At 38.1% G+C, this 26,482-nt stretch overlaps 1 protein-coding gene across 4 annotated transcripts in view; it reads right to left on the bottom strand.

The window, feature by feature from the left end:
• furinb (furin (paired basic amino acid cleaving enzyme) b) overlaps positions 1 to 26,482 on the bottom strand; it is a 99,924-nt gene that overhangs the window by 18,919 nt on the left and 54,523 nt on the right. For all 4 annotated transcript variants that reach the window (XM_067380391.1, XM_067380388.1, XM_067380389.1 and 1 more), the window contains 4 exons: positions 23,110 to 23,238; positions 21,404 to 21,480; positions 7,772 to 7,860; positions 5,252 to 5,424 (listed from right to left, as the gene is read on the bottom strand). In XM_067380391.1, coding sequence (XP_067236492.1) covers positions 5,252 to 5,424; positions 7,772 to 7,860; positions 21,404 to 21,480; positions 23,110 to 23,238 — 468 coding nt within the window. The remainder of the gene's footprint in view (positions 1 to 5,251; positions 5,425 to 7,771; positions 7,861 to 21,403; positions 21,481 to 23,109; positions 23,239 to 26,482) is intronic.

Here is a 26,482-nt window from a genome sequence, read left to right on the forward strand (position 1 = left end):
GACAGACACCTGCTGTCTAAATGTATTTCCAGTCTCATCCTACAGTCTGTTCACATAATTGGCACGCAGCAACTAAAAACTGCCAGTTCCAATCTGATTGGCTGGCCTTTTGAGACTTGATGCACAGGTTTTTACTGCCTGGAAACAAACTATAGTTTACAAGTTGCTGGGCTGATACAACCATCCTAAGGTAGAACTAACCACAGGATTTGCAATGTCTGTGGCATCAAATCTTAAAAAAAAACAATATAAATGGGCGATTCTTGGCTGGAATAAGCTGCTGATAGTCTTTATGCAAATTAAACGTCTGGCTATGTGAGACAAATGTATTTATGAATCAAACATCTGTGTAGTGTCCATTAATGTCTGTGCACACAGGCCACATCTCTATTACAATAGCCCACAAAAATCCAATTGAACGAGCCAATTATGGCTGTCATGATTAATTTAAAACCAATACTGTGACCTCTGAAATCTGCTGTATTTAATGCTTTAGTAATACTGGCTGGACAGCTGACAAAGCGCCACTTTTCCTTTCCCATATATTAGTCTCCTCTCTCGCTGCAGTCAAGCAAGACGGCTGAATTTGATTAAAGTTTCTATCTTCCGCAGTCCATATGGGTAATGTTCATAGCTGACTGACTAGGGATTATTGTGGCAATAAACGGTTTGTTTGTTTGTTTGCGTTGCTGCAATTTGGTTAAAAATATTCAGAGGCACAATTCTAGGAATGATAAAATTGGGGATAAAGAACTGAAGTGCAGAGAAACAAAAAGCGAGTCACACCACTGGGGCAGATGTTTATATGATGCGTAATTTGAGTAAATTGCTAGAGGGGGAAATCAGTTTTAAATCCCACCAAAATTAACAGCAGCCTAACTCATTCTGCACGGCTGTATCAAAGTGCCATTATTCTCACAGACGAGACAAAAGATTACATCTTTTTGCAGCGCTCTGACAAAAGCGTGTCTGAGATTACCAAGGACATGTTCGGGATGAAACAGAAGCGGCGCTCGCGGCGGGCAGCCGTCCTAAAAAGGTCAGATCCTTTGCCTGTCAAACACGACATGCTCTATTCTCACTGCGTCGAATCTCATAATTTCTGCAGAGTGAAGCAAAGGCAGGTGGTTCAGATTTAACTCCAATAAAGATATTTAACTAAATTACTTCGAAGTTAATGCAAGCTTTCTAAATGGCTGTCAGAATGTGTCACACTCATGGGGGTGAAGATGTGTAAATTTCATTGAATTTTCATTGATGCTGCTGTGAAATTCTGTCTAAAGAGAAGACAGATTCTGAGCATATGGTTTAAAAGACTTGATAGCACAAGGCTTATAAAAGGTAGTGGAATAAATAGAATATTGGAATGAACAAACAAAATCTAGATTTTTACACCTGGATCAATTTCCTCTTTCAATTGTTTTTTTTCCCCCACTTGTTTTATCATCCCTCGGGTAAAACTGCAAGTCTGATTGCTTAGAAAAGTAACAGTGCTCAGTAATAGCCTCTTCTCAATAAGCCGCACAGTTTGAGCTATCATTCCTGTTGGTAGCACAAATGGTTCGTGATGACTCAGCCGCTGAAATTTAGGGGTTTGTTTATTTTCATAACCGCACATTTACTACTGTACAAAAGTTTGGGGTCTGTAAGAGTTTTTAAAAAAATATATACACTACCGTTCAAAAGTTTGGGATCGGTACGATTTTTAATGTCTTTAAAAGAAGTTTCGTCTGCTCACCAAGGCTGCATTTATTTAATTAAAAATACAGTAAAATTAGTAATATTGTGAAATATTATTACAATTTAAAATAACTTTTCTATTTGAAAATTTAATTTATTCTTGTGTTGGCAAAGCTGAATTTTCAGCATCATTACTCCAGTCTTCAGTCACATGATCCTTCAGAAATCATTCTAATATGATGATTTGCTGCTCAAGAAACATTTAGTGTACAGACTAAAAACAGTTTTTTCGTTTTTTCAGGATTCTTTGATGAATAGAATGTTCAAAAGAACAGCTTTTATTTGAAATCTAATCTTTTGTTACATTGTAAATGTCTTTACTGTCACTTTTGATCGATTTAATGCATCCATGCTGAAAAAAAAAAAATCTTTATAAATTCTTCTAAATTAACGAGTTTGTTTGCCCATATAATCTTTAGGGTATTAGGTTAGCTAATTTGGCTTGCTGTCCACTGAGGAGGGGCTCGATGAAGCATCTTCAACTCGAGCTCTGATACACCCCCCAGTGAATAAATATAGGATGTGATTACATAGGGCAAGGTACCTGAAATGAAGGTGGAGTTTGGGGAGGTGGAGGGATGCTGAAACAGCTGAGACTGAAGAGAGGTAAGCAGCTGCTTACATACTCTGGCTGTTGATTGGAAGATTAGATGGGCTCGCTCCTCCCTAAATTACGTTTAGGAACTTCACAAAATAAAAATAAACATTCTTACTGACCTCAAACTTTTGAACGGTTTATAATGTTACAAAAGCTTTGCATTTCAGATAAATGCTGTTCTTTTTAACTTTCTATTCATCAAGGAATCCTGAAAAAAAAGTATACAACTGTTTTTAACATTGATAATAATAATGTTTCTTGAGGAACTAATCATCATATTAGAATGATTTCTGAAGGATCATGTGACACTGAAGACTGGAGTAATGATGCTGAAAATTCAGCTTTGATCACAGGAATAAATTACATTTTATATTATATTCCAAAAGAAAACAGTTATTTTAAATTGTAATAATATTTCACAATATTACTGTTTTTAATTAAATAAATGCAGCCTTAATGGTGAGCAGACAAAACGTCTTTTAAAAATATTAAAAATATTACCAATCCCAAACTTTTGAACAGTAGTGTACATATTAATACTTTTATTTAGCAAAGACACATTAAATTGATCAAAAGTGACAGTAAAGGCATTTCTAATGTTTCTATTTCAAATAAATGCTGTTCTTTTGAACTTTCTATTCATTAACCCTTTCGCACGTAAGTTTCAAATATTCTGTCTGACCCCCCAGCGTGAGTTTTTTAAGGCGACCGTTATTTAGAACGTATCACTTTATGGTTTCTTTGTTGACGCGTCATTGCTTGTTACATGACACAACGCAGCACTGTATGAATGATGATCTGCTTTCATTTAATTTTTCCTTTTTTATTCAAAATATTCACAAATTTGTTAACTATAGCATGAAATATCTAATATTCCGATTGCCAAATATGTGCAAGTGGATGTGTTTTGCTGTTTAAACACCTTTATAACGATCGCGTTAGTTGAGAGATGGGCGCCGCCATGTTAGTTTGCACCGTGCAGAGAATCGGATCTGTTGAATTTACAAGCCGTGAATTTATCCACTTCTCCCGAAATACATGAAAGTAAGTGTGCCTGTGAACTGGGGAAGAATAGAGTAAGCTTTTAAGTTACTTTCACAATGTATATCTGATATGAATTAAACGTGTTGTCAAGTTATAATGGGAAGGGTTGTTATTTCCGCTCCTATAGACATCATTGTGTATTTTACAAACTCTAAATATATTGTTTAGTTAGTACTTATGTGCATTTAAATGTCTGAAAATCTTGCCCCCTATTCAGTACCATTATAAAGCTTGGCAGAGCCAGGATTTTTTTTTTTTTTTTTTGGATCTCCAATTGTGTTTGTCTGAAATGAGATATTCATGTACATCTAGGATGGCTTGAGGGTGAGAAAATCATGGGATAATTTTCATTTTTTGGTGAACTATCCTTTAATGCACACTTTCAACATTGATAATAATGAGAAATGTTTCTTGAGCATTTTAGAAAGATTTCACAGGAATAAATTACATTCTACAATATAATAAAATAGAAAACAGTTTTTGAAATTGTAATAGTATTTCACAATCCTATTTTACTGTATTTCCGGGTATGTTGGTCACGCGCTGGTTGATGCAGGTATTTACGTAAGTGTTTCCTGTTTTTGAATGTAGGTGCGTAGAGAGAGGGTGGGTAGCTGGGAATGCTCACTTTCTGTTGACCGTTTTTAACCATTCTCAACCTGTCTACAGTTTCAAGTATTTCCTTTTCATGAACTATATTTCATCAAATCAACAATAAATATACTTGGTTTTAAACGCATGGATCAATGGAACGCGTCACACAGTTTTGTCCTGGTTGCTTAGCCTCTCAGCGGCTATAGGTTGCCGCTACAGTGAGCATAAGAGATTTCTTTCAAAAACATTTAAAAACATAAAAGGTCCACAAGCTGTAGTGTATCAGCAACACTAACAGTAATGTTTGCCTTATAAAACACTACAAAACAGTAGAAAAAGGGAAAAAGACTGTAAAAAGAATGGGTGAAAGGAAGAAGACAGCCTAATTTTCAAATAATGGATAAAAACAAACTGATTTTTATATTCACAGTGCAACGTTGTGTATGCTGAAACTCTATCAAGGTATAAACTCACAAGGGATACGGGTATGTGTGGCACTCAAGAAAGAATTAACATATCAAAAACGAAAACAGAAAACAAATGCTCATCTCCTGCCAAGATCACAGAATTCTCCTTAAATATAGTATTGTCTATAATCCTGTGTTTGTGCTTCTACAATCCTTCTCAAATCTTTTTCTGTAACGGGTTTAAACAGGCGATGACATCTTCTACAGCTCACCCCGTCCAGCCCAGTTCCTCTGCCGGAGGTGCTGATCGAAGCCGACGGCAGCTGTGACACATTTAGCTGATCTAAAATCTGCTCTGCTGACCTGACGTGAGCGTTCATGCTGACACTGACTTGAGGCGACACTGTGACTGGAAGACATTCATTTTCAATAAAATCTGGCGATTTCTAGTGACACGACTAATTTGTAGGTGTGTCTAGTGACTCGACAAAGTTGAGAAAAGTTTTAATTTATGCAAATGAGCATCAATGTGTTTCCTGTGAGATAGTGGAGAGGACTTGTTTCTGCCTACATGCACAGATATAAAAAAATAGATGCATGTCAGAAATTGCCAGCATTTATAATGTATTCTGCATTTGATATACAAATGCTTTTTTAGCAGGAAGGGAAGAATTTATCATAAAAATAAAATGAAATCTTACTGTTATTGGCAATACATCTCATTTGTAATCAGATTTCAAAAGCTATGGCCAGTTATGCAATCAACTAACACTGATATGGCTTCCAGCAGCAGAAACGCCAACTATCAACCAACAGTGCTATGACCTGGTGACCTCCAGTGGTAAAATTTCTTCCAGTCTATACTGACCTCGGTCACCCCCTGCAAGAAAGCTTCTTTGGCCAGTTTAGCAGGGCCATCCACCGTCTTCCCATCATCCTCTGGGCCCCAGCTGGCACTGTAAATGTGTATGTGCTGGGAGTTCAAGCTCAGAGACTGAGCCTCCACAACATCTGTTACCTCTCCGTCCAACATCCGCACACCTGCATGCAGAACAGTGACGGAAAGAAAGAGTGTTAATGTAGAAACCAGAGAGACAGGAAAAATGGGTTTTGTAAACATGATGGATATTCAGAAAAGAAAATGAAAAGTTGCACAAGTTTCCAGTATAAATTTTTCTATTGGCACTGAAAGTGAACATGATGTATGAAGACAAAACCACAGCCGAACAGAACATATTTGATGTTAAAAATTGTATTATATGGAGAAGAATTTGGACTTGACTGAGGTTTTTAAACTTAATTTTTTTTTTTTTTTATGCATTTTCCTTAATATATTTCTGTCCAAATACCACTTCTATCACAAAGCAGACACCAAATATGAAAGCTTGAGATTAAGACCTTTCCAACGATGGGCCCTATTTTACTGATCTAAGTGCACGGTCTAAAGTGCACGGCGCAAGTGCACTTAGGGCATGTCCGAATCCACTTTTGCTAGTTTAAGGATGGGAAAAATGGTCAGCGCGGCCAGCGCATGGTCTAAAAGGGTTGTCTGTATTCTCTTAATGAGTCATGGGTGTGTTTTGGGCATAACGTGCAATAAACCAATCAGAGTCTCATTTCCCACTCCCTTTAAAAGCCAGTTGTGCTCGCGCCATGCTGGATTCGCCATTTAGATGGCGGAATTTGCAAGTGGAAAAGCTGGATTTCACCAAAGCATTTTTGTCTTAATGCACAAAATAATAATTGTTTACATGGTAATCCTTTTATTTTTAATATTTGGCATGTTTGTGTGCTGCTGCGCGTCCCTGTGTGTGTAATAAGCAGAGAGTATGTGTGTTATGCACCTGCATATAGGCATATATTACTAATGCGCTCTTAAATAACAAAACAAATATAATATACTTCTTTTTTTCCCCCTCAATTGCAGAAACACCAAATGCCAGGTATGTGATGTTCACATAAATCTTTGAACAGGATTTATTTCCAGGTATAAGTTTGGGTTCCTTGCCGCTGTCGCCTTTGGCTTGCTTAGTTGGGGACACTTGACATTTGATATTCAATAGTATTCTTGACGTTTATTCAACAGTGCTTCTGATCTGCCTGCATTGACACTATTATTTAAGAGCTGCTGTGCAGCCAAATTATGTACCAGTTATCAATGTAAAGCTGCTTTGACACAATCTGCATTGTAAAAAGCGCTATATAAATAAAGGTGACTTGACTATAACTATGTAGTCAAAAATGTGTTTTTGACTCTCATTTATATAGTTAACTATAATTTAAATAAACTTCAATCAAAAATGATATATGTCTTTTGTCATTGCATGCATTCTTTCGCATTACTGACTGAATGGCTCATTATGCGGCTCATTAAGGGCAGGGTCTTAATATCCTCAGGTGTGAATCACAGCATTATTCATGAAGATTCACACCTCTCTGCATACGGGCTCCCTAAACAAAAAGGTGTCTTAGAAATTTAAAATCTATACACTGTTTTTTTTGTGTCTAATTCTAGACTAAAATATACAATTCCCAAAAGTCTTGTGGAAAAACATTTAGTATGCATTTTGAGGCCTTATTTCAGTGACTTTAAAAAACAAAAAACAAAAAAAAAAACCAGGCATATATACGTAATTAGTTTTTATATAATCAATATAACTGCAAAATGTTAAATATCAAAGCTGAACATTTTTTTTTTTTTTGGTCACGAAAAACTATGCAAATGTTATTTTCTAAAGTCTGGCTTTTTTAGTCCAAGATTAATTTCTTGTTGCAGTACTGTGTCCAGCTAGAACATAATGTAAGATGGGAGAGAGCGTCTAATTAATAAGAATGATTCTGTGGCCATTTATTTGATTAATAATAATCCTAGCAACAGGATTTAGACACTTGACGCACCCCCCCACACACACGACCCAGCGGCCAATTAGAGATCAGCAACATCTGCTCTCTTTATACACACAAACGCACACACACACACAGGCAGAATTATCCTCTTATTACACAGGTACAAACACAAAAACACAGCAATTACATGCAGGCTCGGGCAATTCCCTCTGTCATAATCACCCTCATCTGGAAGGAAAAATATTTTCCTACAAAGACTATTAAAATAAGAGAATTTGTGTGTGCCTGCAGCGATGTCTGACCCTGAATGCGCTCAATGTGACCAGAATAGCCACGATATTTCTGAGATATTCACCTTAATAGATGTGTTTTATAATTGAAAGATAGAGCGTTTTAGATTAGTCCGGAGAAGCATGACGACAGATGCACAAAGGGCAGGAAATGAGAGAGTGCTTGGATAGTTTTAACGCACAACCTCTTTAATTGATCCTATTACCATATGCAAATGTATAACCGCCAATCATTCGGATTCTTCGCTCACCTCCAATTTTGGCATTGTACGCCACACCCACTCCACAGACACCATTGTTTGCTGCAGCCGCCACCTCCCCGGCACAACGTGTCCCGTGTCTAGAGAGACAAAGAGAGAGTTTGCACTAGTGAACAGTGTGGCATTGGCAGGTCTCACATCCAGTTCACATTCAGTTCAACTCAATTCAAATTCAGTCCACGTTTGTACAGACAAATTCTTGGGGCGCTGTTATCGCAACAGAAAGGCAGCTCTCGGTGCACCCAAATACAGATGCATTATCTTTATCCTTTAATTAAAATCTAATTATGTCCTTGCAGGCAACAACAATAAATAAATAAATGGCTGATTATAGTTGTCACTTGTGTGTCTGATCATTCCTACAGTACTGCAGAGAAATTTCAGCGGCTCTGTGTTATGGTGGGGATGAACTTGACTGTCTAAAGAAATAGCAGCTGGCTTTAGGTTTTGTATGTGCACTGCAAAAGCTTTTCTCTCCATTCATCTGCGTCCTATTGGAGCTCATTGTTTCCCTGAGACAAAGCGGAGAAGAGGAGGATAGGGACCCCAGAGTTGGACTGGAAAGCCCATGAGACTGCAGATGTTGTTAAAATGGTGGCCTCGGTTTACCAGAGCCTTCATTACATCTGCCATTTTACACAAAAACAGAGACAAAAAGATTATTAGGCGCACAAGAACACAACATACAACACAACAGAAAAACGACACAAAAGAATACGCTTCATACTCTTGGCTTTTAAGCTCAAACAACCCAAACTGAGAATAGCACAATGTGAAAAAATGATAATAGCTAATCCACTCCCTGCAGAATTGCAACTATTATTTTGTAGTTGTAGTTGTAAGTCAGCCATGATGCTTTGGCCTCTGTAGGCAAACGAGAAGTATTTAAGCAGTATAAACAAGTATTATTTTAAAGATTACATTATTATTATTATCATCATCTTTATTTTTTGTTTCTTTTATTTTTATTTTATTATCATTTTTGTTGTTGTTTTTTCTTATTTAATAATATTTTTTTTGTGTGTGTGTGTGTGCATTGGAAGTTACTACTTGTTTTGTGTAGGAGTTGGCTGGTTATAGCCACTCTCACTCACAGCTGTTTTGATGATCCACTGATTGCTAATAACTTGGGCTACGTTTATTTACCTACAGGTAAATGTGGCCCAAATCTAATTTTTTTTGCCCACATGTGACTCATTTCTGTTTTCCCCATGACATGAGTAAACAGTACAAACCACATGGAATCTGATCTTTTCAGTTACAATTTGTGCCACTTTCATATGTGATACTAAATCCGATGCAGGTCAGGGGCCGTATTCACAAAACATCTTAAGGCTAAAAGTAGCTCCTAACTTGCCGATTTAGGAGAAACTCTTAAAAATAATGGGCGTGTCAGTCCTAATTTTAGGACTCCTAAATTTTTGCTAAATTTTTGAGTATTTCACAAAGCATTTTAGCGCTAAAAGTAGCTCCTTAATCTGTGAAACGTTAGGAGTAGTCAAGAGGACTCCTAAGTCACTGAGAGCAAATCACAAACAGTCCTAATCCACCCAAAGACACTGTACACCATAAGGCAATAGCGATAGAGCCTTGGGTGCTCAACTTTTTATTCATAAATGCAATACATTTTTATTTATAGATTTGAATCTATGATGAGACGCAAAAAAAAAAAAAAAAAAACTTTAACAAATAAAAAAATATTGTCTGATTACCTGTGGCAATGGTTTTCATGAGTTCACACTTACAAATGACTGAATAGAGTAAAAAAAAAAATATATATATATATATAAGCATATTTGGTGTGCTGTCCAAGGGGATCGGGAGCTCCGAGCTTGGAATTTAGCCCAAACCCAAAGTTATCGCCGTATCCCCAGCCGAGAGTGAAGAGTGGGGAGGTGGAGGGATGCAGAAAACTGTCGAAGTAACTAGGCGAATCAGCTTTCGTCTGTTTTCGAGCTGATTAGAAAAACTGTTCGAATGTGTTTCTCCCAAAATTTGTTTATAAAAATTAATTTGTCGCTTGAATTCTGCAATCTCTCGAGATGCAGAGGTGGACAATTAACTGTATATACTAGTTTAATTAGTGACACTTAGCCTATTTTAAAACCTTTATGGCAACATTTTATTTTGACTATGGCAACATTTTTATTAAAAAAATATTTATCTGAACTGGGCAACCTTTGTATTTTAAAACCTTTATTTTAATGTGGAAACATGACACCTCATTCTACAATATTTCTATGATTAAATCGCTGACTCCTCCCCCATCAGCCAATCACTGTGTGTTTACTCCATAGCAACGAGGTCAACCCCGCCCTTACTCTTAGCTTAAGACATTGAACCATTAAGTCAAATCAAAGGTTTGCATTAAAATACAATCTGTCTCTTTGTACTCATTACAAGTCATGACACAAGGAGCAGGTGCAAAAAATGGGTTATTTCTTTCAATGTATAAAGCTCAGTTGGGCAACAATAGCTTCTAATTAAGGCTCTGGACGTATTGTCTTTGATCAAATCAATAATGACTGAGGAGGGAGGTGTACATGGGTGGGGAAAACAGAGGCTCTTGACAGGCCATTATGCAGGTCGTTAAGATCCGATTCTGATTACAGAGCAAGTACACAACGTGAAAACACTCAATCCTCCACAAAACCTGCTGTGTACATGTAATTCAAAACTGAATTTATTCTCCAGGGCATGTGGAATTACAGTATATACCTTCAGGGTGAAGTCCTTTATCATATAGAGGAGAAAACGTGTATCATTCGGATACATCCATCAGGATCTATCTCTCTCAAACTGTAAATAACTGCTAACAAGCTTATTAGTTAGCTAACCTGCCTAGCAGACAGTTCACTTTTTTCCTCTTTCCACACAATTAATTACGTCCAGACACATTTGTGCATGCTTATATGAAGGGCAATGACACTGAGGTTGTAAAGCCTTCGATTGAAATAAAACATCATTTTCCACCTTTTGTCTTACGCAAGGTGACAGTTATTGTGATGAATCGTTGATAGCAGGGAACACCTTATGAATAAACAATACAGTTTTTATATCAGCTCGTTTTGGAGGTTGTTTGCAGCTATAATGTATTGCATAAGGGAACTGCCTATAGTAAAAAGAGATTTTATGCACATCTTTTATATGAAGATGTTGGCTCAGGATGGCCAACTAGTCAGGTAGAAGCAAGGTAAACTGGAGAGTTCAGTACCTTCTATGCTAACTTTAACTGTTAAGGTGCGCTTACTTTAGTGTAATTCTGACAATATTTCATGAGCAAAAATGTACATTGCCTATTGTTAACAATGCAGCAATGTATGAAACACAGTTCACACAGAAGTCACTTTCAAACCAAGCAACTTTCAACGTGATGAATTCACATGACCAACTGAACCAAATGAAAATATGCATTGGAAAATCATTGGTTACACTTCATTTTATAGTCCACTTTAGACATTTTATAACCTGTAAGTAACCCTCATTAATTTGCAAATAAATGTCAAATAACTCAGAGTATTAGTAGACTGTTAGGTTAGGGTTACAGTTAGTAAAATAAATTGACATGTACTTGCAAAGTTACTTGTAGTTAGCACTGAATGGTCTGTTGGGGGACTATAAAAATAAAGTGTTAGCAGATATTAAGAAGAAAGTCTGCTAATACTCTAATGACTGGTAGTTGATATGTAGCTGCAAAGTTACTTGTAGTTAGTATTGAATGGTCTGTTGGGGGACCTTCAGAATAAAGTGCTAGCAGATATTAAGCAGACATGTAGTTGCAAAGTTTCTATAGTTAGTAGAATGACTAAAGTTGACAAGTGAAATTAAGTGTTACCAAATCTTTTGCCCTCACACAAAATTCAATTTTGTATGAATTTGTATTGTACAGTGACCATCAAGGGACATTGAGATGGAAAAATATGTGATGGTAGAAAATTTGATATATCAATGCTTTTAATTTCTTTCACAAATGTTTTACATTCCTCTAAGAAACTTGGTGTTTGCTCACAAAAGTTTTGCGAGGAAAAGCAAAGTTTCTAAGAGGAATGTAAAACATCTACCATCACATATTTTTTCATCACCATGTCCTTTTAGTACTATTGAAAATTATTTGCTGAACAATGTTAAATGTGACTGCAGCTCTAGACTGCAGGCTAAACTCAACATCTATAAAGCATTGCTCGTTAAACATTTCATTCAAATTGCACAGGACTTCCTTGAGATTGACTGGAAGTGATTCAAAGTGAGTGGCCTTATAAAATTATGTGTAATGTTAAAACTGTTCCTTTAAATGCTCCTTGTAAGAGGTCCGATACTGTGATACCACTTGAATTTGCATATTCCCATCCACAACTTTCAAAGACACCCACATGCAGTCAAAAAGACAGATCAGTGGCTGTGTCCTGAACTCAAGGGCTTAATGGGCATCATTATGAAGTCGTGGCACAACCAAGGATAAGGGCAGTTCTTCTACACAGTGAAGTTATAGGACCATAACACAATCTTTCAAATCCAAACACAAACAGTCCTTCCTGACAAAAAAGGAAAAAGGCTTTGTAACAAGGTTAGTAGATGTGGGAAGAAGGAGGCGGGAACCGGCGAACATTCAACAAAACTTTAATATAAAATAAACAAACAAAACGAAAGTAATGCCGGCAGACCCTCGCTGACGTCTGCCGGCCACACAAACATAATAAAACATAAAATAAAGTCCAGGCCTGGTCCTCTCTCGTCCTTCACTGATGTCGCTCCTCCTTTTATGCCTCCGGAGCTCCTCCGTGAGAGACTGGAGGCCGGCACGCCTCGCAGGTGACGCTCATTATCACTCGCGTCACCGGCCTCGCGCCGTTCCCTCACGGCTCTCGCCCGCCCTGCTCGTCACATACCCCCAACGCCCCTCGCAGGCCGGGGGGTACCTCAGAGACTGCGCTTTACTCCCCCCCGGGGCCTGTCTCGGCGGCCGCAGCACCTGGGGGTAAGGACAGACGAGACGAGAGAAAGGAGACGGAAGCAAGGGGAGCGACAGGACGAGAGAGGGGAGAGAGGAAAAAGAAAGAAAAAAAAAAATGCTGGGTCCGGCTCCCAGACACACTGCCGCTCGGTCCTCAGCCTGCCAAGAGGCTCTTCTTCGCGGTGCCATGCGGTGGCACTGGACGCTCGGTGGACGGCCCGATCCTCGACCACCTCCTGGCGGCCGGCGATGGCTCCTCCGACTGAGGGCAGCCGGCAGCGAGTCCCCCGTCCCCTGCTCCTCCCCTTCATGGCGGACGGCAGCAGGCTCCGGCCCACGGCAGACGGCGGCGACTCCTCCGCTCCCTCTTGGACGGCAGCCACCCCACCTCGTCCCAGGGGCACGGCCTCGAGCTCTCCGTCCCACCTTTCACTAGGCTCCAGTACCACCGCCTCGGGCAGCCTCTCGCGGTCTTCACTTCCGCGCTGCCCGAACTCCGCAGCACCGCGATCCCCCTCAGCAGCGAGGGCTCTTTGACAGCATGTCCCTCCTTCCTCCCGGGTTTCGGCACCAATGTAACAAGGTTAGTAGATGTGGGAAGAAGGAGGCGGGAACCGGCGAACATTCAACAAAACTTTAATATAAAATAAACAAACAAAACGAAAGTAATGCCGGCAGACCCTCGCTGACGTCTGCCGGCCACACAAACATAATAAAACATAAAATAAAATCCAGGCCTGGTCCTCTCTCGTCCTTCACTGATGTCGCTCCTCCTTTTATGCCTCCGGAGCTCCTCCGTGAGAGACTGGAGGCCGGCACGCCTCGCAGGTGACGCTCATTATCACTCGCGTCACCGGCCTCGCGCCGTTCCCTCACGGCTCTCGCCCGCCCTGCTCGTCACAGTCTTTCCTTCTAAATCCAGGAAACACATCAAGGTCATTTCGCTGGCAGCCATTCAGGCATAAAAGCAATCAAACTATCATTTACTCCTGAACGTGGACAGCACAGCCAGAGCCTGTCAATTCATAAAAAGTTAGTGTTCGTTCTTTAAAAGAATGCATGGAATGTAAACTTGGGGCACCAGCATTCATTTATTCTCAACAATAATGGAAAGTGACTCAGTCCTGGGCATAGCCGAGTCCACGTAATGTTACACAATCAGATTTTATTCGCACCTCGTGACCAGATCAAATCTACGGCTTTATAAATCCGAAACCTCATTCCGGATGATTAGAGCTCACTACCACAGAGAAAGCTTTTTCCACAGAGATGCTGTTCAGCTAATTTACCTTTCACAGCTCAGTGAGGTGCAAAACCACTGATTCAGATAACTGTGGTCTCAGTATTTTTAAAGTGCCATGAGTCACAATAAAGCTGATGAGCTCAAAACAACTAAAAATGATGTGTAGTTGGGGAAAAGAACACTAACATGTGATTGATGCAATAACAAGTATCCTCATCTCCCTATTCATAAATGAGGGTTCAACTATAAACTTATAAAAATACAGAGGTGACAAATCGGCTACACATCAACGTCAAAGTGTCTCCATGACAGGCCTATATTCATTAAGACCTCAAGTATGCAAAACATGCACATAGTGCATTTATAATAAATGTTGTTTATAATGAATTTCACTATAATTTATATACGGTTTATATAATGTGTGTTTTATACTTTATTTTTCATTCCTGTTCTATTCCAAATATATTGGATTTAAAGGATTTGCAGTGGAGTGACTTTCTTTCTTTTGAAAAACACCTCAGTGTTTTTTGTTTAGTCCATACATTGAGAGTCAATGGGGTTCAGTGAAACATTTTTCAAAATTTCTTCTTTTGTGTACTGCAGAAAAAGTCTTACAAGTTTGGAATGATATGAAGGTTGAATAAATGATGTCATAATTTTCTTTTCTGGGTGAACCATCCCTTTAAAAAGGCAAAAAGTAATGTGGATACAACTGCTTACCTCTAAGAAGAAAAAACAACATGGTCGACTGGATCACTTTCTTTTCTACTCCCCTTCCTGTCCCAGCTCTATTTAGGTGCAAAATTACCAACAATCTTTCTCAAACTTCCCTGCGGAGACTGCAACGATCTGTCTAAGGCCCACCAGGGAGAGGCAGAGAAGAGAGTGAAAATGAACTTGAATGGAAGATGAGTTTTTTTTTCTTTCCCTGCCACCAGCAATCCCACCACACTGAAACCAAGACCGGAGACATGCTCTAATTCTTTCTGTCTCTTGTTTTTTAGCTCTCTATCAGCTTGTTTTATGTTCCTTTCAATTTCCTGATTCATGCATTTACAATTCCCCTGCTCAGAGGCATAGGGTGCCCTTGAAAACTTGTGATGATTCTGTGTACAGTTTGCTGTTTGGTAGACTGATGGAATCCATCCATGTGTCGTAGAGTAGAGCATCTCTATTCCTCTCTTCAATAGGCCTGGATTAGGAAGCACTCTAAAAAGGATTAGTGCATTTTCCAGCCAGCTAAACTCAGCCCTCGGGCAGGGTTTCGGAAACCCACATGTCCTGAATGAGAAAGGAATATGCAGAAAGAGGAGGAGGTAGAGAGTCAGCAAGTAATAGAGAGACGGAATCTCAGTTAATGGCATGAGAAATGAGAGGGTGACGGAAGTGGCGGCGAAACCTTCACCAAGTCTTTGACTCGACAACAGAAGCACATTCCAGAACTCAGAAGCACCGTCTCTAGCCTGAAGTCCCTGTCATGGTTAGTCTCTAGCTTCAATTGCCTGGCTGGCGCAGAGCAGCGGATGCTAGGGCAGATTTCCAGCATCTCTGATGAGATTCCAGAGGCCCAACAGCGCTGGAAAGGCAGGCTGACAGGTCTGGGTCACGTGAGGCAAAGGGTTGAGTGGAGAGGCAGAGGATTCGTGCCTAACAGTGTTATTTAGACCTCTGGCTTACAGCCACCTCACACAATCCATCACTCACAGGCGTTATTAGAATTAAAGAAATAGAAAGGAAGGACTTTTAAGGTCTTGCTTATTGATTAAATAAAGCCAACAAAACCTGGATATTGATGTACAAAAAACAAAGAGTCTCCAAGTTGATTTGCGTCCAATTGCAAAAGATCAGTAACTTAAACACCAAAATGGATAAGTTCACTTCAGAAATAAAATTTACTGATAATTTACTCACCACAATGTCATCCAAGATGTTCATGTCTTTCTTTCAAAAGTCTTTCTTTAGTCAAAAAGAAATTAAGGTTTTTAAGGAAAACATTCTCCATATAGCGGACTTCAGTGGGGTACAACAGTCCAAATTGCAGTTTCAGTGCAGCTTCAAATGCAGCTACATGATCCCAGCCGAGGAATAAGGGTCTTGTCTAGCGAAACAACCATTTTCTAAAAAAAAAAAATATATATATATATATATATATACTTTTTAATCACAAATGCTCATCTTGCACTGCTCTGCGATGCTGCAAAATCGTTGTTCTACCTTTTTTTGGTAAAGGCCATTTGGCTTAGTCTTTGTTCATTTTGTAGACACTGGATCTGTACTTTCATCTACATCATGCATGAGCAGTGTAAGGCGAGCATTTGTGGTTAAAAAGTATATAAATTTGTATTTGTTTTAGAAAATGACAGATCGTTTTGCAAGATAAGACCTTTATTCCTTGTCTGGGATCGTGTAGAGCGCTTTGAAGCTGCACTGAAACTGGAATTTGGACCTTCAACCCATTGGTAGCTGTTGAAGTCCACTATATGAAGAAAAATCCTGGAATGTTTTCCTCAAAAACCTTAATTTCTTTTCGACTGAAGAAAGAAAGACACGAACATCTTGGATGACATGGGGGTGAGTAAACTGTCAAGAAACTTTAATTCAGAAGTGAACCTTTAAGAAAACAAATAAACAGTTAAGATATGCATATGCTCACCTGTGCAAAAGTTTGTGCCGCAATGCTAAGGTATTCTGGATTGTTGCTAAGGAATTACTATAAGGTTTCTACGGTGTTTTTCGCCAATTTTACATTTCTTCACTTTTTATATAAAAATAAATAAATAAATAAAATCCATTATTTTAAATGCTACAACTAAATCACAATATTATAAATGCACTCAAAAAAATATTTTTTGATGCTGTTCAGTTTATTTAAACAATTTATTTTGATTCAACACCATTGTATCAGGTTTCTGGTTTAAATGTGATTGATTCATGTTAAATTGACTTGAATGATTACTCTTTAACTTAACTTGATGTTTTCATATTGGGATAACATGTTTAAATCAAGTAAACCCAACCAAGACTCAATCAAACACGATTTTCACTTCCCATTATGCTTTGCAAAGGGGCTGAACTAGGAGTGTAAATGTTAAGTGTTATTTTAAGCAGTTTTTAGGAAGATGAGAAAATGGAAAGACTTTTTACATTTACATTTAGTCATTTAGCAGACACTTTTATCCAAAGCGACTTACAAATGAGAGTAGTAGAATCAATCAAATCAACATGAGAACAACAGTATGTAAGTGCTGAGTGAAGTCACAGTTATGTCAGTAAAGTGCTCATAGCAAATTTTTTATTTATTTTTTTAAATACACAGATAGGAGAAGAATATTAGTCAAGGTAAGTGCTACTACTACTTTTTAATGTTTACTGTTCTATTATGTTGGTATTTTTATGTTTGGTATTATTTAAAAGTATCTGTTGATTAATAGTTTTAGGGTTACCATTGTGGTGAATTGTTGCACTTGTGCTTGGGTTGAGGACCTGCTAACAAACTTTCAAATTACTTTAATAAGAAAATAATCACTGTGGTAGTGCTCTGGGTTGCATTTCCCAAAAGCATTGTAAGCCTATGTTGATTGTAAAACCATTGCCACCAATGGACTTTTGATCAATTTAGGCTTTTGTTTTTGGTAATTTAGGATGAATCCAGTATCACAACTAGATTTTTAACAGAACATCACAAAAGTTCTATAAATCACAAAATTAAACAAGAAGAATTAATTGTAAAAATCAATGTATATGAAAACAATTATTTATTTTTTTATTTTTTTTATTTATTTATTGCTTTTTATTTATTTTCCAAAACATTGCAAATTAGTTGGGCTGACACTATTAAATTAAGCTGTGCCCAACCATAGTAAATAAGTTGAATCAACCTTACAATCAAAATACATTAAGTTGACCCAACGTAAGTACATTAAATTGGAATAACAGAATTGCATAATGCTGAAATAAAGCAACCTAATTATTTATATATACCATGATTTTTTTATGTTCGTTCAAAGAGTTATTTTCTTGAGTGTATATAGTATGAACAAAGGATATTCACTTAGAGATTAAATTAGTGCCATTATTTTATTAAAAATTAAGGTTAAAGAAAGATCAAAAGAAAGGTATTCTTAAGATAAAAATCGGGGAAATGAGCATGCATAATTAAAATTCCAAAATGAAATGGGGAAAAAATCTTTTATTTTCAATAATTGGTTCAAGCAGTAAAAAAATGTTTTTATTTTCTTACTAACCTCACAACAGCAAGCATCTCACTTACTTATCAGAACTACAGCACAAAAAGAGAAACATTGGGAGAGACCATTAATGTCCTTCCAGCTCTCAATCTATGCCAAGCCATTTTTGCTACTTCTATTTGAATTTGAATAAGCACTTTACTGTCCAATCATCATTGTCAGAGAGTTCAATCCAAATGAACTAGACCCACTGAACATTAGAGTAAAAGCCTTACATCCTGTAAATGTGGAGTGCTGGTGAAAAGGGTTATGGGGGTCCTGATTAAAGCAGGTGTATACAATTGTAGCTACTAATACAAAGACGTACGCCATCCTCCTCCACCCTCTTTAGTAGCTGGATGATTATCTAACATTAGCATGATGCTGCTAAAAGAGTGCAGAGCGTTCAGCTCAGTTGCACTGCCTGTGTGGAGTTGGTTCCAAGAAATTTAAGCAGCATTTTGTGGATATCAGACATTTATACATAGGAACAAAGAGAATGTGAAAGACGCATAAAAGAAATGAAGTCAAAAAACATCTTAGGATGCCCTTCAATACAGGAAACCGTCTCCCTAAGTCTCTGTTTGCTTCCATATCTCTCTCTCAGTAGATACACATTCAAATAGTCTCTTGGTGCCACATTCTGAGAACGAATCACAGAACGGCAGCTGTCTCTGGATCAACGTATCATTTTGAGCACCTGGTGATTGATATCCCTTAGGAAAAAACAGTAGAGGTATTTAATATGAGATCTCAATTGTTTCTCCTAGATAGAAACTGAGAGCAGATGGAGACACATCTTCTGCTTTTTCAGATTTTTCTCTTGAGAAAAAGAGTCTAAAATGTGTCTCTGCTAAAGTTTCAGAATAAATCAGCAAAACATTGATGGTGAGCTGGTTAACAAAGCAAGGTTAAGTTAATTGGTTAAGACTTGTTGGGGACGCCAGCACCCCATGTTTGCAATCAGTATCTAAAATAAAACCTTTTAGTAGTTATTCAATCCACATATATTTTAAAGCTCTACATGTTCTATGTTTTGTTTTTTTATAATTTAATTATGGCTATCAAAGTAAGACTAATTAAATAATCTTAATCGACTGACAGCCATAATTCTTATTTATTTTGAGAAATTTTAGGACAGTCATCAAGGATGAACAAAATCATCATGAGAATCTTGAGCTATAAAGAGTCCAATTTTCATCCAAGTTTGATAAGGACAAAAAATGTGTTCAGTTCGTTTATAAAGTGAGACTGCAGAGAAAAATACAGTGGCAGACTGAAAGCATTTTTCTGAAATAAATAAATATATAAAACAAGCAGCCTAAAAGCTGTACTACCCCTCAATCTTCCTGACAAAACAATGAAAAGCCTCTGCTTCTAAAAGCACTGGTAGCCATCTGTGCATAAAAGCCATGAAGCCAACAATTACTCTTCAGTTTGGACACCGAAGCCTGTGTCAATACATAGGCTATATAGAAAAATGTTTTCAAAAGATGCATGAATGCTAACCTGGCAACATTGGCACCATCTCCAGTTTAATCACAGTGAAAACGCTTGACAACTCTACTGTACGCTTCGCTCAATAGCCGAGGCTCCAATTCAACTCAAGATCAGATTTTACAGGGGATTCAGAGAAAAAAAAACAAGTCGCCTTTCATAAGAGAAGCCTGTTTCTCAGTTGCTCTTTACAAAATATAAATTTTGATGAGAATCCATAATGTGCCTTTCATCTGTAAGGAATAAATGCCTCTGATGTAATCTGCCTTTTAAGAGGCCGCCTCAACGTTTCCAGCTATTGACACAGTCATGCATTTTGCTTCTCATTTCATGGACTCGAACAGATGCAGTTGAGGATAATGATCTTGACAGTCAAGGAGCTCGAGATGTGCTGCACTTCCTGTGCACCGGGTTGCCGAGGTGTGGGGATGGATTCCCCCATTTCTATCCACTGATTGATCATGAAATGTGTGTGCACCTGGACACCGAAAGGGTTATGAATGCTTGTTAAAACTCCACTGTTTCCACAGAGCGGCTGTCACACTTTAAATAGCATTCGAAGGTATTAGCAGGAGTGAAGACAGTAACTTCAGCGCGTTAGTAGCTGAGTGAGACGCCCCGACACAACTATGGCAGTGTTAACAGATTCGTTAAAGAAGATTTGCTTCTGCAACTTTGCAAGCTACACTGTTCTGAGAAGATACCAAATTTGGAGTCTTTCCTCTCCATCCTTCTGCAGCGAGAGTCTGAACAGAATAGGAAAAAAACAAGAGAAAGTAACAGGAAGAAGGAGCTCTGGCAGGAAGCCCAGAGTGCAAGAGATTTGAAGCAAATCCCCCTGACAGCAGAGTGATGGGCTGCTGGGAGATGGGCTTCAGGGTGGAGGGATGAAGAAACGGTGTGGGGGTTAAAGGGGCGGAATGGATCTTCCCTCCATTACGGCTGATCAAGTGACTCTTGAGTCTATCAGTAAGAAAGAATAAACATCCCGGCGTCTTCAGTGAGCTAAATTAAATCTTATGGAGCGAGAGGAAGACAAGATGGAACCAGATAGATTGTCGATTATGCATCTCTAAATAGTGCTCTTCAAACATAATGATGGAAAAAAATGGAAAGTGCCATGGAGAGTGAAAGACGTGCTCACTGGTTGGTTAATTTCAACGGTGCTGCATTAGGCCACTGATTGCCATTACATGATGGACAGAGGTGCAAAAAAAGAAAAACAGACAAAAAAGCACAAGTCTGAGGAAGTGCTCCCTATGGAGAAATGACGGCATATTGTGCAGTTATGAGATTTCCTCTATAATGCATTTTTCATGAGTATTTAACAGCCGTTGGTGCACGTCCAAACCACTTCATGTCCCTAACAAAACACTAAGTGCGGCGGTTACTAGTGGTACATCACAGCTTGAATCAGTGCACCAAAGAGAAGAGAAGCAGATGCAACACCTAGCGAGTAGATCAAACGCACCACCAATGCAATCTAGGTAGGTGGCTCGCTAGGTTTTCAAGCACAGTTAGCAGTATGCATGTTTACACAACAACAAATTCTGGCTCTCTTACCTGAAAGAACCTTTAAAACATTAACAACCTAAGAGCTTCTGCAATATGGCGTGTTCGTTGCAGCCCGACAGATCTGGCAACCTGTGGACGCACTGATTGGAACGGCAAAGAAAGAGACAGGGGAGAAAGAGCGAGATCCTTACCTGTTGTCATTCAGCTGTGTGTATCTGGGCTGAGGGTCTGGATCTCTGTCATTCACATCATAACTGGCGTCAGGATCCTTAAAATAAAACAGCATAAAGCGAAAGGATCAAATAGCAACACTCAACCTTCGGTTGTCACTGAGAATACATTGGATTTTTTCTTGCATTGCTGAGATGCACACCTACATAGACTGCATTTTTAGGCATTGTAGACATATTTGGATATTCACGCTAGGGATGTGCAGAACTACATATATTAATAATTAATTAGTTGGTATAATTAGGCTCATTTAGGGTCATGTCTCCCGCACCGATATGTTTCTCACGGAGCTAACTGCCTGCTCATTTGAATTCAACTAGTAGAGATGGCTAAGGTGAAATGGCGCAAACCCCTGAGACACCTGAGGCAAGAATTATATGAGCAGAGTATTATCGGACAGAATGTACAATAAGGCTGAACAGAAATATTCGGTAACATCTCCAAATACCTCATGAAGTCTAATTTCTATGCAAAACTAGGTATTACGCAAAGTTTTCATAATCCTGGGTTATTACTAAAACTTCATTTCTACTGTGCAAAGTACTTTAACAGGAAATTATGAGTTTCTGAATAAGAACATTAAGAATTTAGTGAACCAGAAATGTTCAAAATTACATATTATCAAAACCGACTAGTAAGTGGGCCATCTGAATGACTCATCAGTGTTAATATAGCCCTGTGTAATTAGGCTGATTTAGGGTCATGTCCACCACACACAGATCAGATGTGTTTCTTATGGGTCGCTCATATATGATGTTTGATTTAATTTATTATGAATTTACAGATGCAATTTCTCAGAGTTTACCACAAAAACATGTCAACAACATGCATATCAACATAAATATCTCCAAAAAGTTGAATCTCTTAATTCATCCCCTTTTACCGCACCACTTCTTAAAAAAAAAAAAAGATGACAAGATCATCAGTGCATGCTAGAGAAAATTAAATCTCTACAAATACTATTCATCTTAACCTTAGGCCTGATATATGAAATGAATGTTTTAAATAAGAAATAGAATTTTAAATGAATTTTAAACATTAGACTTTTATGATAATTGATTAATCACAACAAAAAATATATTTTTCCATTGCATTTACAATTACATTTTAATTCATTTTAGAGATCGACCGACATGGGTTTTTCTATAACCGATGCCAATGCCGATATTTAGAGGTCAGGGTCAGCCGATGGTGCTGCCGATTTTTAGGGCTGATATCTTGAAGTTTTCCCCTTCATTTGCATGCTAAAAAGTCACACTATAAGTGGATGCACAACATTTCTAAACTTAACATCATTTATTGAACACTGACTTGAACCATCTCTCGAATCTTAATTTTGTGCACTGAACTGGTTTTGAATAAAATATTTATCCAAAGTTAACAAACAAATCAATAAATAAATAGTATAAAAAAATCTGTCAATCATTTACATAAAAGTTTTAGAGCATTTATCAAGCAGAATTTTTCAAGTTTGTTGGAACATAAATGTAAACTTAAATATACATTTAAATAAAATAAATACAACTTTATAAATAAAAATTAATTAAAAACTTTGTCATGCCTTGTATTTATTTAAACAAAAATACAGTAAAAAACAGTAATATTGAAAAACAGTTTTCACTTGTATATCGATTGAAATATATGTTTGTGAAAAAAGATGGCTCACATAATTTCTCGCTAGATCAGGGTGATCTTTCTCAATGCCGTCATCTAGAATGGTCACGACCACTCCTCTTCCTGTGAAGCCCTGAGCCCAGGCCTCCTTAACATTCAGGTCTCCATGACTGGGATTGTACTGCAAGGAGAAATACTGTTAACCACTAGCAAGATTTGACATGCAAGCTCAGTGGAGGTGGGCAAAACAAGAAATTATTTCTCAGTTCTTTTATTTCCCCTCTGCAAAGGCAAATGTTGGACTTGGTAAAGCTCCTGTGTGCAGCACAGAGGAGCATGAGCCCTCCAAGCCATTCTGGGAGAAGTGAGAGTTAACTGAGTCTTACACAATTTGACCGAGACCTCCCAGTAGGGGAAAGCCCATCTGCAGGACTTTATGCACACAGGCTGATATTTTACCCTTGCCATTGAGAAAGGCCCAGCCGCAGGAGCTAATGTAAATGAAAGATGGCTGCTGACACAGTCAGACACTTTTCCCTCCCAGATGGCAGCCTGTCGGCAGGACAATCCCAACACAGTGCAGAAACTCATTCCTTTTAACCCGACAGCTTTTTCCCCAGTGAAGCTTTATGTTCAATGCCATCTGTTAAAACGCCACAGCTGAATATTTCCTTCAACGTGGAAGAACGAACATAAAACATAAATGTGGAAATTTGGTGCAGAAACACAATGAAGTACTTCAATTGGCACATCTTCAGATAAGTGCCCCCTTCGCAACCTTCTCTCCCCAGTAAAAAAAAAACAAAACACAAAAATAAACAGACAGAATAAAATTGCTCTTCATTCTGTGTTGCTTCTTCAGAGTAAACAACTTAAAAAGCATTCAATCCATTGTCAGCAACGATACAATCTCCATTTTAGAGTAAAAAAAGCACAAAGCGCTAGCTTTTCGGGTAATGTTTGACAGTAACACGTACAGATGTGGTTTAAAAGAGGTTGTGAAGGAGCTGAAACTTTAACAGATTAGTATGCTAATGGAGAACGGCAGCTCTCGCGTTTGTTTTGTCATCCATGGCCTAGGATGCTCTTTGGTCATTCGGTTCGCACATTAGTATGTTTTATACTACTCCTTGTGCTCTGAATACAGAACAGAGCTTTAAAAGCAGCTATGCAAACAAACATTTGAAGACATGCAGATGTGAGCGGGCATTCATACATACACCCACACAGAGTAATTATTTTGTGTAAGTTTTGTATATACTCAGTGAGTCAGACTCATTCGGAATCTGTCATCACTTAATGAAAAAGATTTAAAAGATTCTGCGAAGGTTAATATGATGTTGTCTCTTCTCTGTCAGTGAACATGACCATCAATACATTAGCTCACTTCCCTTTTGGTGGCTGCCTGTGTGTGTGTGTGTGTGTGTGTGTGTGTGTGTGTGTGTGTGTGTGTGTGTGTGTGTGTGTGTGTGTGTGTGCGGAGGTCAAAGGACTAACCTGAATAACAAATATTTATATATTCATGGCTTATTTATGCCACCATTCGATTTGACATGAAATTTGCAACTCATTTCACGTCTGATGTATTTTAGAGTCAAACAAAATATCCTGCAGGAAATATTGTAGGGCAGGACTTGTGTTATCCACTGTAATTCGACAGGACATAAAACATTACGCTTTAATACTACTGAATTTTATCCAATTAAAAAAATTTAGCTAATTACTATTAAAATAATATAGGGTTATTCTGAACTCCCTTAAAGGTCCCGTTCTTCGTGATCCCATGTTTCAAACTTTAGTTAGTGTGTAATGTTGTTGTTAGAGTAATACAATCTGTAAAATTTTAAAGCTCAAAATTCATTGCCAAGCGAGATATTTTATTTAACAGAAGTCGCCTACATCGAACGGCCAGTTTGGACTACATCCCTCTACTTCCTTCTTTAATGACGTCACTAAAACAGTTTTTTGACTAACCTCCGCCCACAGGACTACACAAAAAGGGGGCGTGGTCTTGTTGCTCCCACGGAGAAGAGCAAGAGTTTATAGAGTGTGTTTGTCGCCATGACGTCGAAACGGTGTTATTTTCATCCCGCAGTCCAATCACCATTGTTTGGCCTTCCCAGGGACGCTGTACTTAGAGATCAATGGTTACAATTTATGTTTAACTCGGTTCCCAAAAATTATAATTGTGGTATCCTTACTGCAATAGTTAATGTTGGACTGCAGTGCACATAATGGCCACAAGAGGGGACTATGTTTATGTATATGGCTGTTTTCCGTATGAGGTACTCTTCTGAGTGAGTGCTAACGTTGTACATTTTCTGTCGCTGCTTGTAGAGATTAAAGAGTTCAGTCTCTCGGGAATTATTGTCTTTTGTGTTCATTCGGCACAACACCACAATAATCCACATGTAAAACTATGTGCAGCACACGTTATGGTAAGAGGCGTGACCTTTCCGGGCAAGGAGCGCTAAGCTGCTGTCGAATCACAACACAGGAACCGCTGGCACAATCAGAACTCATTACGTATTTCTGAAGGAGGGACTTCATAGAACAAGGAAGTCATCAGCCCGTTTTTATGACAGTGGAAACAGCGGTATACAGATAAGTAAATTATGTGAAAAATACTGTGTTTTTTTACACGCGAAACATGAACACATGTTATATTGCACACTATAAACACAATCAAAGCTTCAAAAAAACACGAAAAACGGGACCTTTAAATAAAAAATTTAAATGTATGTTTATCTGACATTATTCTGTATATAATACTAGGGGCAGTGTTGGGGAAAGTTACTTTTAAAAGTAATGCATTACTATATTGCGTTACTCCATAAAAAAGTAACTAATTACATTACTTAGTTACTTTTTATGAAAAGTAATGTTTCACATTACTTTTGCATTACTTTTTCTCACCTGGGCTTGCTCATTTAATTTAATATATTTAATTATTACAGGTTTGCGTAAAATTCTGATATTTCACTGTTTTTATTCATTTTGAGGAATACTGAATGTTTTTGAATGTTTAAATCCATGTTCACGTTTAGTCTAGAACTACAATAACCATCATGTTCACACAGCGCACACAACACCTCTAGTCAATAAATTTTGTTGTAAATTGAAAAAGTAATGCGTTAATTTACAAGTTACTTGGAAAAAGTAATCTGATTACGTAACTCAAGTTACTTGTAATGTGGAAAGACGTCAATTGTAAACAATGTCACGTTGCTTTACATTTACCTAAGAAATGCCATTCAGTGTTAGTTCGCTGGAGAAATGAACTCTTTCGCTAAATATATGCACTATATAGCCTATATATTATCGAATATATACTGTACCGAACTGTCATTTTTGTGTAACGTTACACCCCTAATAAATAGCATTCACGAACGCAATGCCAGTTCCATTTTTTCCGTAAGTAGAAT

Source organism: Chanodichthys erythropterus, chromosome 24, assembly GCF_024489055.1.
Source record: "Chanodichthys erythropterus isolate Z2021 chromosome 24, ASM2448905v1, whole genome shotgun sequence".
Taxonomy (NCBI): domain Eukaryota; kingdom Metazoa; phylum Chordata; class Actinopteri; order Cypriniformes; family Xenocyprididae; genus Chanodichthys; species Chanodichthys erythropterus.